At 42.6% G+C, this 17,713-nt stretch overlaps 1 protein-coding gene across 2 annotated transcripts in view; it reads right to left on the reverse strand.

Moving 5' to 3' along the window:
• Window positions 1-17,713, reverse strand: part of LOC105248823 (semaphorin-2A) — a 260,142-nt gene that overhangs the window by 121,805 nt on the left and 120,624 nt on the right. Inside the window, exon 1 of one of the 2 annotated variants that reach the window (XM_011253830.3) lies at window positions 16,404-17,657. The exons of the other annotated variant lie outside the window; for it this stretch is intronic. Coding sequence (XP_011252132.1) covers window positions 16,404-16,581 — 178 coding nt within the window. The 5' untranslated portion in view covers window positions 16,582-17,657. Of the gene's footprint in view, window positions 1-16,403; window positions 17,658-17,713 lie in introns of those variants that run through there. 2 annotated transcript variants of the gene reach the window in all.

A 17,713-nucleotide genomic window follows, 5' to 3' on the forward strand; every position in this document is an offset into this window, starting at 1 on the left:
GTTGTTATCATTTCCCCAGGATACGTGCAAATATTGTATCGACGCCCCCGACATTGCATCCATTTTCACGTGTCCCGGACAAATTATTTCATTCGCGCGCGCGATAGACAAGCGAAATGCCCTACTCATTCGCGATAATTCTAGCGGGATGAAATGCATATAAATTTTTCATCGTATTACATTCGAGAATTATGGACAGTGTCCGTCGCAAATTAGGGATAAAGTTTGTTTGGCAATTCCAAACCATATATGTAAGCTCGATATTTATTTTCGCGATGTCACATCGTGCTGGGCGACATCTGACCTACATGCTCGCTGTCTCTGTCTCTCTCTTTTTTTACGTTGAATATCGAATTTTCTCGACTGACCGCGGTCAGTGGTTTTGTATCCGGCTGCTTCGTGAAGGCGAGGTACAGGCGCTCGTACCAGAAATCCATAATTCAGAGCCGAGTCGGGCCGGGAAACCAGCAGTTTATCTTGTCCGCGGAGAAGATTGTACACTCTCGTGCACGATGCATTACAATATTAGGCGGTAAATATACATACGGCGACACGCGGGGCGTTCTAGATAAACGTGACAATGGAAATCCTTCATTCGCGATAGAATTTAACGAGTTGGGTCTCTTTCGAAAATGTAATACAAAAAACCTACATAATGTTTAATTTTACTGCGATTGAAGTATTTGGCAAGATTTGCGGTTTTTTGTTCGTGCACAAAATCAAATCGGTGCTTCCATTCAATAATATAAACTAGTCTCGATTTATAAACTGTCGGTAAAAATTAACTCGTCGCCAAGAAATGGAGTTATTAAAAGATCTCTATTACTATCTCGCCTTCGCACACGGTTATTTCTGTAGAGGTTCTGTATTTCCGTAGTGTTCATCCATTCCCCTCATGCTGCTCTTTCCGACAGAGGCAACACGCATACGATGTACGGAGCAGCATGTGGCGTTAGATATCACCTTAGAACCAGATGGAACACGCGTCACGTTTAGACTTAACATGCGGAGAGATAAAACGAACGAACGGCAAACGTATACGTGTTGCGAATCGAATAACGCCATCAATTCCGGAATCCATTATCTCGACATAACGTTACTCGATCTAATTTTACGCATCGATTAAAAATTATTTGTTTCAATTACTCGAAACAATCAAATGTGAAATCAAATACCGTTACATAATCCTATCCATTAACGATTAACGAATCTCATATTGCCTTCACTTCATCCCGCGAATTAAAAAAAAAAGAAAGAAGTTTAGTGGTTTAAACGATTTCCGTAAGGGACGAATAATACTATTTTGAAGGAAGCAACGTGTAGCTAACCGCGAGCGCGATGGTTAAAATGATGAGAGTAGACGAAAATTTCTACATTTTCGTCGCGCGAGCGGAGAAAAGAGGACAGAAAAGGACAAAGAGAGAGAGAAAGAGAGAAAGAGATAAAACTTTTGTGATACAGAGAGGTGCATGCTGTGACGCGCACGAATATCTCCCCCCGTATCCCGTTTGCAATAGCGGTGGCAGTGTTAAGTACGTCTATTTAATGGAATTTTAATGTCGGTTTTTAAAGAGCCGACGACGCACAAAACACCGGCCCTCGACGTTACGCACGTACAACCGAGTGCTCGACGCGTGTTACGCGCCCAGCATCCGACTGAGGCTCGCGGCGACGCGGCTCCAAAAAACATTTTAATTGCTGCTGGCGCGGTGCGGCAAATTCCCGTACATACATTTCCCACATCCGGCCAGAGTACCGTTGTTATTTTTAATTAATGCGCGCTATCGGTCCTGTATTTTCGTGGCTCGTCCGTAAAAATAATGTCGCCGGCGAGCGCGACAGGAAATGTATTCATTCACATGTCTTCATTAATTCGCATCAGCATTTCCGCGTCTTCGTCGTATTTTAAATATGCTGGAAGCTTACTGAAATGTAAACAAGGCAACGTGATTCAGTTTTGCTTAAGCTCTACGATCCGCTTTGGTTTCTATATATGTATAAATGATGAAAGAAAGAAATTTTTTTATTAAAACAATTACCTCTCTCTCTCTCTTTCTACTTTTCAAATTATTTTTAATATCTCTTGTACGCGTATGAATCTTTGTACAAAACTGATATTACACAAATAATATCTTTTATAAATTTAATTAATTTATTTTCACAAGATAACTTTAATTCCAGAAAATAAATCTCCAACATGAACGTCAAAACTTTTTATTACAACTTTTCGTTACAAATTTTTTTATCTGTTAATAAAATTCAGGCAACTATATATCATTTCTATTCAATTATGCTATATCATTTCTATTCAATTATGCTATCTTAGTATCGAATTACATATATAAAATTCTGATATAAATATAAAAATAATAAAGGTAATGAAAATAGCTTCACTGTGCCACGCGCAGTTACAATATATGACTATATTTATCTCTTCCCAAGAATAATAATTAAATATCTCGTATTCCCGTTTTATATTTTATAAATAGAATTTATCATACATTACAAAGACAAATTATTAATATTATAAATTATAAAGATAAATTATTAATACTTTGTACGGAAGTATTATTATTTTATTTTGCGCTTTATTTGACTAAAAGCCTCGCTGAATCTCTTCGAATCGCCTTTAATCCATTTCGCCAACCTCCTGTCGAATCGTCGACGTATGAAACCGAAGAGATCCACGAATCACATTGAATTACCAGTATCAACGACGCCATTTATTCCGTTACTTTTTGCGGAGATTCCTCGTCTCGCGTGATCGTAAATCCGACCGTCGTGGCGCACGTCGACGATTTCGCACTTCGCACGACACGGCGTCCCCGTTACAACTGCGCATCTACGCGAACGACGTAACCATCGTGCCAAGACGAGATAGCGAGTTTATGTGCCGGCGAAATGTTCGCCGTGGGATCGTGCGTAATTCACTGGTCGCGGAGGAGCGAGCCCGAAACAGAGAGCGAGATCGTTCGTCATGTTGGAAGTCTACGGGTCTCGTTCTACCCCCTCGCCGGTTCTACTCGGCTGCTCCGCCGCCGTTAGCCGTTCGAATGTAACTATCAAATTCATACGTTCTCAGTGACACATGCTTTCGGATATTCGCGCAGCGCCGGCTTACTTGGATTTATGATGCTCGAACGCCGCGAGTAATATCTCTTTGCCGAGAAATATCTACCTTTCTCGATAAAAAATTCGCAATTTCCATTCTTTCGCTAATAAATACTCGTGTCCCCTCGATATCTCGCAACACGACTCGTGCGACAATTACTAATTTAATTGTAGCATTTTATTCAAATGTATGTAATAAATTTATAAATTTGAGACTGAAGTAATTAAAATAGATTAATGATCCTGAAAATGTAGTTAATTTAAAATAATGATACTCTTGACATATATATTTCTTCACTATATTTTAGGCAATTTGCGCAAGTCTCTATCTTTATGAAAAATCGTTTAACAAAATGTTTCGAGTTACTTGAACTCAATGAATAGTCCGCGTCGATAGCACGCAATTTATTAAGCCACTAAAACCGTTACCGATTTGCCGGTAGTGGGTGAAATTACATCAGGCCGAGATCGATTAAGACGAGGAGCAGCCTCGAAGTATTGGAAAAGAGAGCATCGAAGGTAATCGTTAAAATAATCGAATAACTCGATACTCGCTTTTAGTGGAGCTCGATAATCATCGACGTTCAAAGAAAGTTAGGTATTCCCGGATAGTAAGGCGAAAGTTTAACGAGCACCCGCTAGTTTCACGTTCACGCCCAAGGATCAGAAAGATTACTCGAAAGTTTCATGCTAATAATAAAATAATTCCAACGCCTCTAATGATAACCGTGATTACACTATTCCTATATTTCAGTAACGTGTTTAATCAGTAATGCATATATAATATGCAAACTTTTTATCATACAAGATTCAAATATTTTTTTTAACAGTATATAATAAGCTGAAAATTTATCGCACGAATTTGCCATTGTCTTCCTTTCATCAGTATTCTCGATCGTCATCGGTATTCCGGATACAAGAAAGTCTCCAGAAAAACTTCCGACGGTGTCCTAATTAATTTTTAACTTCAACTGTCTATCATTTTATACGTCGCTGCTATTATACGCGTTCTTTGAACGAGCGAATAATGCGAAATATGCGACAATCGCTACCAAGGGCTACCAATGCTACGTCATTTACGCAATTTGATCTTGGTAAGACACGAAACAGTTCGTTTGAATTGTTGGAAAAACGCTGCGATACTGATAATTTAAAACATGATTTTGCGAATCAAGCAAAACAACAAATCATATTCTATTAAAAACTATTGGACACGAAAACACAATTGCTGACACACATTTTCGAATTCAATATATCAAAATAAATTTTTTTTAGCAATCAAAAGTAAAATAAAATAAATCGTAGCATATTACAAACAAAATCGAGAATCTTTCTTTTTTAAATACGTTATCTTTATGCTTTAGATAAAAGTTTTGAAAAAATAAAAGTAAATGCCAAAAGCTGATTTCTGAAATGTAATAAATTGCATTGCTAATTGTAATAAAATGCTAATTAGTTTGATTTCTTCTTTAATAGATTTCTACTTTTCAATATCATAATTATTTTGTTTCAATTTTTATAAAAATTGCCGTATTTATTTCTGCATATGTATACTTCACTTATTTTATATGTTTCTCAATAATGTTCAAGTAGTATTGTAAAATTACATATATAGTTATAATCATATCGAAATATATTGTAATCTTTGTCTTTTTCGCGCGCGAAAAGATGAAAATTTATCATAGGACGCAAAAAAGTCCAACCAATTCAATCTCTTCACTGTAATAAGAGATGAGATTTTGGGAAATAATTTGAAATTTAATTAAAACCGCTATTTATCCGATGGATCAACGGTAGACAGTACGAACAATGGAAACGGGAAATGATATGGGGGGAAAACTTTTTTCCCTCCGTCAAGAGTCTCCAGGCAAAATAGGCTATATGATAACTGGTAAACAACGTGGAAAATTATAAAGTAATTTACTGGCAAGGAAAGCCAGTGAACGACATTTGTCGGTTATTTCAATTTATTATTCAATTTTTATTGTCCCCTATCCTAAAGAATGTGTGATCTGATTTCTTCAGAATTATATTGTGTGCTGCAATTTATTAAATTTAACATAATCCCTAGGAAATTTTAATGACTTTTCCGTAGAGTGCGGTACTGTTATTAAAATAATAAACGAGTTTTAAATTATACGATTGTGTATATGTGTGTGTGAATAAGCATTAATACGCACTCGTGCGAGAAAGAGGATGAGAGGAAGACAAAGAGAAAGAGAAAGAGAGAAAAAGAGAGAGAAATACAACGTTCCATTAGCATTTCACGCGTATGTGCCTTTTCCGAAGATTTATCGGCCTTCTACTAGCTAGAGACTGCGTTTTCTCTGCACGATACGCGAATTCTCGACGTCGTCGCGTTCTAAGAGTCGAAGCGACGAGCACACGAGAAGGAACGCGAGTTGAAACGGCTACGATTCTCATAGATATCCCGACGGCTTACAATTAAACGCCGACTTCACGGTTGCTTACGGCCAGAATTTATTTCCATCGCGAGACACGGCCGACGGCTGCCTGCTAATTATCCGCATCGCTGTTTAAACGTTTCGTGGCACGTAAAGGAGCGAGACACTCGCGCCAAAATGCGAGCGAGCGAGAGAGAGAGAACGTCGATATCGCCGGGCAAACTTATTAGCAGCGGCGTTCACAATTTTCGTCTCCATTTCCTTAACAATATCTTCCCCTCCCCTTCTTCCTCATCCCTGCTACGCGGTGCTTAACGGTCAACGAAGGTTCTAATTCAGCTTCCATGCAACCTTTGTCTCTACCGTGCGATTTCGTTAACACGCAGCTACGATATCGCGATTCCGCAGAGGTACGCCAAATAATTCTCGTCGAGATTCCACCCCTGAGAATCAACATTTAGCTGCCTCGGCGTATTTGCAGCGCGAAATTTCGATAATTCGGTTTCATCCCGCGCGCAGGATCGACTTTCCGAAAATGCTGAAAATTGTTAGATTAGACGAAGTTACCTTGGCAGTGGGCACGTTTTAATTATCAACGCCTTACTATAATTTCGTTATTTGTATTCCAGTTTATGGTAATCAACGCGAGCATAGCGGGACGCGACAATGTATCATCTTAATACTTGAGCTCGTTTCACGCTCGCCGGAACCGCGAATTTATAAGGGCGGCCGATCGAAATAACCGCTTTAGCGCCAGTAGCAGCAACGTACGCCGTCGGCTGCACAGGGTCCAAATCATTCCCACGAACATCCTCCGCACCGACGATGGTGGATAATCAAGCACGCTGGAGGAGGGTCGTGCACTCCCAGCGATGAAACGGGAAACGTGTTGGTTTCGACCACGAAAGCTCTAGCTAGCAGCGTATAAGAGAATGTAAGCGGATGTGCGGACGCCGAAAAGGATTTGTGCACGCATGTACAATTTCCGAGAGCACCTTGCAAGGAAACGCTTGTTCCGGACTTTCGAGGTCGAGGATACGTGATACGTCTCCTGCAACGTATTGCTTTTAACGCTATATTGCTTCAAAATAAAGCTGCATATAAAGTTTATATTCGATATACTAAGAAATTATATAATAAGATATGGCACGAGTAACTTATGTTGGGAGAAAAGATAATTAAATTTATATCTGCAGATTTTTTACGATCCAAAGTTTTAAATATTTCGAAACTTTGAAAAGAGTCTACGATTATAATTACTTTCCCCAAGATTATTATATCGATATATCGAAATCTCGATATTTTAAACATAATTACCGCAAAAGAGCCCCCGGTATATCTCGGAGCGATCGATTCCGCTTCGAAGTTCCGAAGAAGAGGATTGGGAAGCTACGAAATGCAGCTGCAGCTGCAAGCCCAGTGCCACATTAAGGACATACCGCAGCAAGAGCGAGCCCGGCAGTATTACTCGACTAATCACTTTGTAACATGGTCGAGCTTGGCTCCTTCGAGGTTGAGCAAGACGAACAAGAAGAACGGGGCGTGGCGATGGTAGCTGTTTCTTGGGAGTGGGTCGAGAATGCTGGAAAGAGGTGAGACAGGCCAACAAATCGTGCCAAGTGCCAACTTCTCTTGTTAGAGAACAATTAAGAAATGCAGTGTTGCAAGTACGAGTCGGAAGGATAGGAAAAAGAAGCTCGGATATTTTCACATGTATAGCACGTATAATATGTTAGTAAATTCGCAAAAACTAGTCTCTCTCTCTCTCTCTCTCTCTGTCTTTACATTTCATGAATAAATTAAAATCTTTATACCATTTCCGAAAAATGGGAGTGAAAATAGAGATAACAGAAAAAATGGGAATATTAATAAGAAATAAGTAATTAGTTACTAGTTATATAATGTGGCTGATGAATTAATGTTATAGAATTTGCATGCATGGACGTACTGCAATGTTCATATTATGTAATTTGCAGGAGGTTTATTGTTTTCATTAAACTTACTAATTTCTACCAATTTTAAACCCGTATATATATACACACGCGGATTTATATACCTACTTTAATTATCACAATGTCGCATAGATATTTCTGTTATATTTCAACTACGCGCAAATGATCAGAATTTTAATTAGAATAATTTATTAATAACCATTTGTCCGTACATTGCGAAACAATTAATTTGCATCAAAATGGATCACCTGCAATTCGGCTACGTTGCGTTTTAATTAAGCGCGCAAAATATTCTCGATTCTATATTCCCCACGTCAATAATTGCGATCGTATCGTTTCCACCGTACTCTCTATTAATAATCATACATACTTTTTTTCTTTCGCATATGAGAGAATTAAATACTCTGGACATGTATTAATTTTCAAACAACGATGAGCCTCTCTCTGTCTATTTCATTTAAACCACACGAGACTGCCGAAATGGAACGATTAAAACGCTCGGTTTATGCCCGATTTTGTACAATATTCGTTTTATCACATAAACTGTATCGTAACTTTATAGTAGAAGAAGGATCGGTGTTATTACTCACTCATACATACATGAAAGATTACGTTTGGCGATTATATTTAACCTTGAATTCGAAACGACCTCCGCGCTGCAAGAAATCGCGCGATCCCAAGAAGAGATTTTGTCCCAGAATCGTATGTAATTTTTACAGCGTACTTATACGAAGAGAGTCTCTCTCTCTCTCTCTGCGACAACGCGTTTCTAGTATTGCACACACCGATATCAGATTTGATGGTGCCATGCGGTCGTGTTACGCGCTCTCGTACAGGTCGTTAGGAGGGGCGATTCCCGTCCCTTTCGTCCAGCCATTACGAAGTATTAACCGATCCTGTCGACTATTACTACCCTCGTGGCAACGGTTGTGATACTTTTTTCGTTGTACAAAGCCAGTTTCCAATTTCCCTTTGCTGTTGCTATGGATTTCATCACCCTTGTCCACGCGATTACACGTTTCCGAAACTTTCTCGCCTTCGATCGTTACACGTGGTAACGACGAAGCACCGCGTAAGAATGCGTGTATCGTTAAAAAAACGGGAAGGCGTAATAATTATAACTTTTACGAACAAAATGTACATGTGCGCGCCGGTTTCTACAATTTCCCACGCATCCCCGACTTGGAAATTGCAACCTCGCGTAACGCACGAACCGCTATTGTTGACAAAGACAGAACGCGCTGCTAACGCAAACATTTGGGGCAAGGGGTTGGAGATCGTAATGCGTACCTGCAAACACGCCTGTAAAGTAATTAGCTCGGATGGACGGACACATTCGTGCCTCGAAGGCCAGACTGCGCCTCCTACGATTTTATGCCGTCTGGTCGTCTCGAAGTAATAATAAACTTTGAAGTAATTAAGATATATCGGGCTCCAATTATACGGCCAACTCCGGGAGAGGGACGCGATATCCCTCGCGCACTTTTCGCAAGATATATACTTTACGGCTGCCGGCGCGGACTTTTCAACGACTTCGATCAAAGTCGCTACGATTAATTTCGCGCTGAATAAATTAGCGAGGTCGGGCTGTAATCCAAAATCGAGCAATGTCCATATTTATTAAATTATATACATAAATGACATTATTGAATTTCGCGAAAGGGAAAGAAAGTTAGAGAAATATGGACGGATCATATATTAAAATATCCGAAAAATAAAAAAAATAATATGTATTAAACGGTTTTATTCTTGAATGCAATAGTGATCCTTATTTGAAAGTCCGATGCAAGATAAAACAATATTATAATTGAAATGCGCGATAAGTGCATGCATAATTATATTACGATACATCGGACAAATGGACGAACTTTTTCCCGTAAAAGTCCAAAGTACCTTACGATATACGTACCTGACCTTCGAGATCGCGGTAATTGCGTGCGAATTCCGCGACGTCGGCGCGTCGGCTGCTTTTTATTGCCGGTCGTTAGTGTAATTAGATCCTTGCTGTTCACGAACGAGAGCCGCGGGTTGGATGTAATCGTAAATTTACACGTGCAACGAAGAGAGGCGGCCAGACACGCGGCACAAATCAAAACGATTGTCTTTATATCCGTCTTGTTTCCCCCAGGGAGAAAAGTTGACGTCTCTCGAAAACATTTTAAAGAATAATTACATGTATACATCCTTGGAAAACCAAATAAAAAGTGTTACGTAAACTCCATTTCTTGAGATATTGTTATGTTTAACAATAGAGAAACATTGTAAAGATTCACTTTCGATACAATAAATGTCTCTTCGTCAATTCGTAGATTAGAGAAAAATAAGAGAGCCTTTTCTCTCGAGGAGAGAACACTCCTCTTGAAAAGAAACGTAACCTAACGTGTCGATCCGGGAATAACACAAGAGGTGGCAACCACTACGCGAGTTTTTATATTGCGGATGTGTTGATATCGATCGTAACAATTTATGCGGTCGATGGAGAACACGAAGGAGCGCGGTTGCTGTCGGTGCGGGAGTCTCGTCGTCTCTTTTTTTTTTTCTTTCTTTCTTTTTCAATATCACCGTTCGAGATAAAGCGAGATTCAATTTCCTGTCTCTGTTCCTCTCTTTCCTTCGCGTTCTTCTCGTCTCTCCTTCTCGAGCTACGATCTGCGAACGACGAAGACGGCGCGGTCTGAAATTCCTGTGACGAACAGATATCGCTCCCGACTACGCGAGAGGGTGGAGCTGAGATAACTTGGAACACGTGGAAAGATCTCGAGGGTTCATGGAGTACTACGCGACTTATATCAGGGATTTGCTATGTACGTGCGTGCATGTGCGCGGCTCGCGGGAGGAAGGAGGAGCCGGATGATTAGGTGACTAACCCTCTGTTTGCACGACGAAGTATTCCGATAACAGTGGGTTCCCCCTGTCAACGGTATCTCTGGGCTTTATTGATACAGGACAATTAGCCGTCTGCCATCGATGCGTGACGGACGTCTTATTGAGGTCCGCTTGGGATTATTGTAACAGCCAAGTTATGATAGCTTCAACCTTCTCATTCAATTATCATAAAGTATACATTAGACAAACAGTTTCATAACAGATTCCACTCCATTTCGTTATCCATTTCATAGAGCGCTTTCAAAACTGTTTATTTTAATCACATTTCTCTTTACCCAAGTAAGCAAGATACGCATATATAAAGATGTCAATATTTTGTTCTTATTTTCAAGCAAATCGTTATTAAAATAGGTGGATAAGAAATCTAATATAAATTATGTAATGTGTAATTTTAAATTAATAATATTTCCATTACGGAAATGATAAAAGTTCGAGATGATATGTCATGTTTCTCTATTTCCGAATTCGATTTTTGGAAAATTGCGAATTATTAAAGGAGAAGCGATATGTCAGAATAATAACATTATGATTTATCCTTTTAATATCGAAATCTCATTTCTTAATAACGCACCTACACTCGAAGAGAGATCATTACATCAGTCCACTAGTCGCGACGACAAAAAGAAATGAAAATTATTATTCCTACTGTTATCGTAAGATTGCGCATTTTCCTAAAGTTTTCCCTTCTTAACATTTGCAACTTCTCCAAAGTACCTGTCGTTAAGAGCCGTGCACTTCCGGTGGCCGGATCGTATTCAACAAAAAGCCGTGTAAACATATTTGATTGCGCGTGCAAAAGTTCCGATTGGATGGCAGCATAAGGATGTGTACGAATGTCTCGACCGAAAGTAATCGTCTCGATGTAGATTCTCGTTAAATCCTAGAAAAACTTAAAGCGCCGTTCAAATTCGTCAAAGTACTCGAGAGAGACGCAGGAATGTAATATCTCTGGATGTAATTTAACGCGTGACGCGCATTCAAATACTGGCTAGTAAATTTAAAAAAATTTTAAACTTTAAGTTAGGGATGCGCGAAATTTCTACGTCGCCTGAGGGAGACAAAAATAACGCACCGCGTATATTAATGCTTTTACTAGTGGCAGGATCTCTTCTGCATGCATTAAATTTACGAGTTATTACCGGCGCTAATCATACGCATTTCGTCGAGCGTAATTACAGGTACGTCATCCTGTCTGGTAATCCTTCCCGAATCACATAAATGACGCGGGAAATATTTTTATTGCTCGTCTACGTTCACCTCGCTCAAGTATTACATGGAAGACGAGCATTCTGCGACTTCTCTGTATCGTTTTATCGATATAGGTAAGTAAAGATATAGGTAGGTAAAGACAGGAAAATGATAGAAATAATTTCGAATTTTTAACGCGATTATACGCAATCTGCTTTTATCTTTTCACTATTCGCATCACTAAAAAATTTCATAAGCGTCCACACGGCCATCGTTTAATGTCCGAGGCCGCGCACATTATATCCTCATTATCCCCTTTATCCGCGAAAAGATATTCGTCGCGACGAAATCGTCTCATCTCACGAACGCAGGTACTCTCGGGCATTTACACCGTCGAGTACAAAGTGTTTTCTGTAGCTATAAAAGAATGAGAGGGAAAGATAAGTAAAGAAAAAAAAAAAGAGGGAGAAAAAGGAAAGATTTACTCTTTCTCTTGTCTCTCTCCTTGCTATTTCCTTCCTCGTGGCGCACGTAATCCTGTCGTTGGAATATCCAACCATCCCTCGACGCGCTCTCGCCGTCTTCCTCGCGCTTCGCGTACTTTTTGTTTCGCGAAAGTCTTGTGTAGAGCGTCGCTCTAGCCGGAGCTTACATCGCGGACGGATTTTGCCCGAAATAAAGAAAAGATGAAAGCTAATGCCGCTAAAGCTGCTCCTTTCGGACGAGAGCATGTAAACCGTCAAACGTACACGTGTGCGGGCGCGAAAAAAAAAAGAGAACGTCTGTTTAATTTAATTCGCGTTTGTGTGTATATATATAAAATTCTTTGTACACGGATTGAAAATTAAAATTCGCGCGAGTTCCTCAAATCCGATTAAAGAGTAAAGCTCACACGCGACGGGCTTAGGTAAAACGAGCGAAAATTCGCATCGCTCTTCGTTTCTTATCCGTAATAGAGTCGGTCAAATCGGCTACGCGATTACGCGAGGGCGACAAACAAGTTGCAAACTATTTCGCAAGCGCTCGCGAATCGATAGCAGGCGGCTGTCTTGTACGTTTGGCCACCGATTTGCCCCAACACTCGGGGCTCGTGACTCGAGCTTCTTGGGATTTCGCAACAAAGTTTTCACTTTTGCGCGCGCGCCCGCAACGATTGCGCGCAAACTTGGATCGTGTCTTCGCGGGCCACGCGTCTTCTCGAACCTTTCGCGTTTCCTGCCGCCCTTTATCCGTCCTTCCCCTCCATCCCCGATTCACGCCAAGTCCCGCAAAAGAGTTGGTGCAGAGTTTCGTGGGCTTTTTACCTACTCCCCCCTCCCCCCCTCCCGCCGAGACGAGAGAACTTCCAGAGCATCGACTGGCATGAGAGGAAAGGAAAAAAAGTAAGTGGAAGAGAGCAGCGTGAGTAACGCACAGTAGAAATTAATCGATTCTTCCGCAGCTTTTTTCGACCGCGGCGTTACGTCGTCTGGTTCGCGAGCACCGGCCCACCGTCAAAAGTTGCCCCCCTATCTGTGCGCGCAGGCAAGTCGGGAGGAAAACTTTGGGAATAATTTTCAAGAGTCCGGCAAAAGGGTTATAACGCTCGGCTCTTTCACTCGGCTCGGGATGCGCGAGCCTTTTCAAAGGGAAATAATTCAACCTCCGCGTACGAAAGCTCCAGCTGATTCCGGAGCTGGTCGAACTTAGCAAGGCTCCCCAAAGGCAATGTCTCGGCATTCATGCTGACCCCCGGGACCGCAGGAATTCGCGGCCTCGAATACCGTGAGCTAGATGAGTCTTAGCTGCGGTCGCTCATTACATAGCCTTAGCGAAAGCGACGGCGAGAGAGAGAGAAAGACGGAGAGAGTCAGCGAGGCCTGGAATCGGACGCGGAATCGGAAGCACAGGTAGCGATGTAGTTGACTTTCTCGTGAAGCTTTTAATCTCGAAAATCTTTGAGACCTTCGTGCGACCAAAGGAAAACTTTCGCAATCCGTCCGGCACTCATGACTGACCGAACGACCGCGCTTTTCCCTCTTCTCTTTGCCTAGCCGCTTCTGCAAACACGCACACGCACACACATACATGTACACATACACATCACTGACAAATCTCTAGTGCAAAGAGAGCGCTGCCGCTCCAACTCCTCGAATTTACCGGCGAATTAGGGATTTGTATGGGATAATCTGGCGAGAAAAAAATCGGTTATGCGCAGCTGACGAGGAAAAAACAAGCCGGAAGAGAGAATAAAATAGCGTTGCGTTAAAAAAATGTATCCAACTTGTTCCGCGTTATTTCCGAGAAGGTAGTTTAAATAGAAATCGATACCGTTGTAATTAACAGCACCCGTTTGACTTGTTAGTTAAAGATTAGTATCTTGAGAGGATTTAATACAACGGGACGTAGTCGTGCGTAATTTCGCGCAACTTCCATTACATGCGAACATAAATGGAGAATTACACGTCAAATGTGCGTGTAAATTGGATCAACAGATCGGTTTGAGAAGCCTGTCGAAATTAATATCCGTTCCGAGAGATCCGATACGAAGGGCTTAGAATTCATGATCGCTTGGTGGCGTAGATACCAACCCGCAAGTACAGATTAGATCAATGCGGTATAATGTGCTCGAATATAGTAGATATTAGATACATGTATATAGAGATCCTTAGCATGTGGAGAGAACATACCGGATTTACGCTATCAATCAACACCCAGCTTGCATACATCTCGCGAGTAAGATTCGATACTCGCCCCTCTCATACAGCGATCATCGATATTTCTTAAACAAAGACGGTTCTCGATAAGTTCGAGTATCTTTTTGCTCGCGATTCCGAGTCTCAAGTAACGATCAGATGCGTCAGAGATGGAAGTACGCGTTATCTACACGAACATCCGCATGCCTGCTCCGCTTGCATACCGGAAATCACGCTCCAAACACAAAGTAAGATTAGACGGTTGCCCAGAAACTCGCGACAACAGTCAGTTTTCCTTCAGCGAAGCGACACGCCGACGAAACTGGTCGGCGATAACTTTGGAAACAAATGTCGCGCACGCACACATACGAATACACATACACGCGCAGAGTGCTACCGGTTGCGGAACGGGCCCCAAAACTTCCCGCCGAATATTCGCGCGGACGCGAAACCGACATTCCGCGAAACCGACATACGCGCGTCCATGCATTCCGTCGCGGGAGGCGCATTACAAGGACAATAACCGCGTCGTAATGAAAATTCCGCCATTGGGCGCGACGGGAAAACAGACCGGCCGCAAATCCCCCAAAAAGTCCCCCCCCGCTCACCCCCGCTCCCGCCGCGGAAAATGCTACGTTCGCAGAAAATATTCCGGAACACGCGTAAAGTCCTTCGCGTGTGCCAAGCGTTTCACGTATATATGAGCGTCCGCAAGCCGCGCGTCTCCCCGGCATGCGGTCTCTTGCTTTATACCCGCGAGAGAGAACCGCCACGCATCGGCGATGCTCTCGACTTCCACACACGAAGCCTCCCGAGCCAGCCGACCGACCATTCCACATTCCATTCGACGGTTCTCTCTCTCTCCCTCTCTCTCGGTACCATAATGAAGTCAGCCCGGCGTCCTAAGCCCCGGTAATATCGCGCGGCAAAGCCTTCTAGAGATAATATTGGTGATGTATGCTAACGGGCATTTCGTTGCCCGGCGTACGTTCGTTTTTACATTCCGCACTCGTCCGTTCTTTTAAGCGATTTACCGGAAAGAGAAGGAGGTCAGCATCCCGTGAGAAAAATGCCGCGGAGTTTTCCTGAAATATCCCTCATGTATATCATGAACGTGCAGTATTTCTCATGTAACAAGCGACGAACCATAAATTATCGATATTTTGTTCCTTATCCAGGGAGAAGGGGTCTTAAATTAATTATAGCTTAAATTAATGTACAATAACTGCTCGATGTTGACGGAAAATTGGAAGAAGAATTGGAGCGATAACATGATTTAAACAAAAAAAAATAAATGTACTTCCTATGATTAATTTGTACTATAAAGTTCGTGCACAAGCATCCAATGCGCTAATTGTATTTCATTAAACGTGTGAACCATCGAGTTTACTTGTTTGTATAATTTGTATTGTAAATGGCGCTCTGGTCGGTCCAGCGAAACGATCCCGGAAGTCACGCTATTTAATTTGAACGACACATTCGCAAATTAATAGCGATCGATATCGCGAGGTAAAAGTTGCACCGCCATCGCCCATCGATCATCGCGAATGAACCATATTAATATATTATCGTTATTACGAAGAGAAAAGTAGATAGCAAAAAGCGCGAAAAAATGACGTTGCACGCTGTCATTAGATAATAATCACAAATTTATTATGTCGTATATTCAAAATACCAGCATCTAAAGTTACCTTTATTCTCGCTCTCCACGTATCCGCGTCCGGCTGGGTATCGATAATATTGCGAATAAATATTGCATAATTTATCTCGGCACGGATTACGAATGTTGTGTCGTACGGAATTTCCTGCGCTTGATTATCCCACGAACATGCGTGATCATAAATAGGGTGCGAAATATACGCGCAGCCCTATCATCGTCGCGAGCAACGACATTCGATGATGAGAGCGAAAAATCACGATACCACGTGGCTTCGCTATCGCCTCGCTCGTCCGTTTCCGCTTCCGCTCGCGCGTCACGAGCCTGTCCTACCGCAATCAAGATGAGCTTTGGTTGAAATATTTCCGCAAAAATATCGCGATAGATTTTTTTATTCATCGTAAGTACCTGTCAATAATCGCACCCAATAACGATTCCGCGATAATCGAGGCGCCCCGAAGTTTTTAGCGCGCGTATTTTTCGTTTTCGCCAGACCGTCGTCTCGCGAATAACGCGAAAAATAACTGACCTTTGTGATGCCTGAGATGAGAACGTCCGCAGCACGGTTGCTCGAAGTAAGCGTGTCCCGGGTGAGCGCCGGTGGGTCTGCTGGCCGTGCTCGGACCCACGAGCTGCCCCAAGACAGCTGCGAGAACAGCTGCTCTAACCAACGTCATGGCATCCGGTAATAGCCTCTGCTTCAGCATGATCACGAGGAAATTAAACACAATTTCACTTTTTCCCCTCAAACTCCCCCGATTTTTACCGTCAAACCAATTCTCCCGAAACCAATTCTACCTCTGTTAATTCCGGAGCATTACGCGCACGATTCGCTTTGCTTCACTCGCGATGTAACGCGATTACAAAGAACAGCGTAGACCTCGATGCCCTGACCTTGAGCAGGAAGAGAGGAGAGTTTCTCCCGCAGCGCGTGGTTTGTTGCCCTTTGCTGCTGGCAACGACAACGAGACGGCCATTCACCGACGTTATAAAGCGTCTCTCGCTCGTTCTCCTTCTCTCTCTCTCTCTCTCGTTTGATCACCGTGTCCTTGTCCCGCAGGTATATTCCGAGAAACTCGACCGCGTGCTGCTTCGTTCGGCTGCCCCTTTCTTCCCCTCTCCACTATTCGCCCGTCCACCTCCTTCCACGTCGTCACAGGACAAAGAAATTCTCCTCCTTCGTCTTTTACTTCTCGTGCACGGCCGGGTACCCTTAAGCCGTAGATAAGTTCTTAGAACGAGCAGTGATTCGCGTCGATCGCGGACGCAGATTCCAAGAACTCCTTGTTCTCTCCTCGAGGTTATCTCTTACTGATCCCTGGAACGATTGCTTAAACGTTTCTCATTTCCCGTCAGCAGAATCCAAAGTGCACGTTGTTATTCGCCGATGTCGACGAGCGAAACAACGTTGAGGTTAGAATCGAGGCGTCCCGCGCGAGGGCTTTGATTCAACTGAGAAAATCTTGATTAACTAAATATAAAGAACGAGACGCGCACAACGGTCACATCTGTTATTCGAGTCGAGACGGACGCGATTACCAGGTCGGCGAGCTTGCTTCCCTATCCCGCGTACATCGTTGCGACAACGGGGTAGAGGTAATCGCGGACGCGACGTATCGATGACACCTGAGCGCATCCGTCACAACATGATCGAATCGCCGATGAAAGATCGTTATCGCATAAGTTGTCGACGTTTCGAGTCGCGACGTTATTAAGGGCCGAACCGACCTGCCGACTGACTGTTAACGACGAACGACGATCGCACAAACCTCTCTCCTCGGAGGCCGCGGCACGACTGTTACCCTCTGACGCGCGTTGCCGCGTTCAGTGCGCTCGGCG

The sequence above is a fragment of the Camponotus floridanus genome, unplaced genomic scaffold, assembly GCF_003227725.1.
Source record: "Camponotus floridanus strain SB8 unplaced genomic scaffold, Cflo_v7.5 scaffold4, whole genome shotgun sequence".
Classification (NCBI taxonomy): Eukaryota; Metazoa; Arthropoda; class Insecta; order Hymenoptera; family Formicidae; genus Camponotus; species Camponotus floridanus.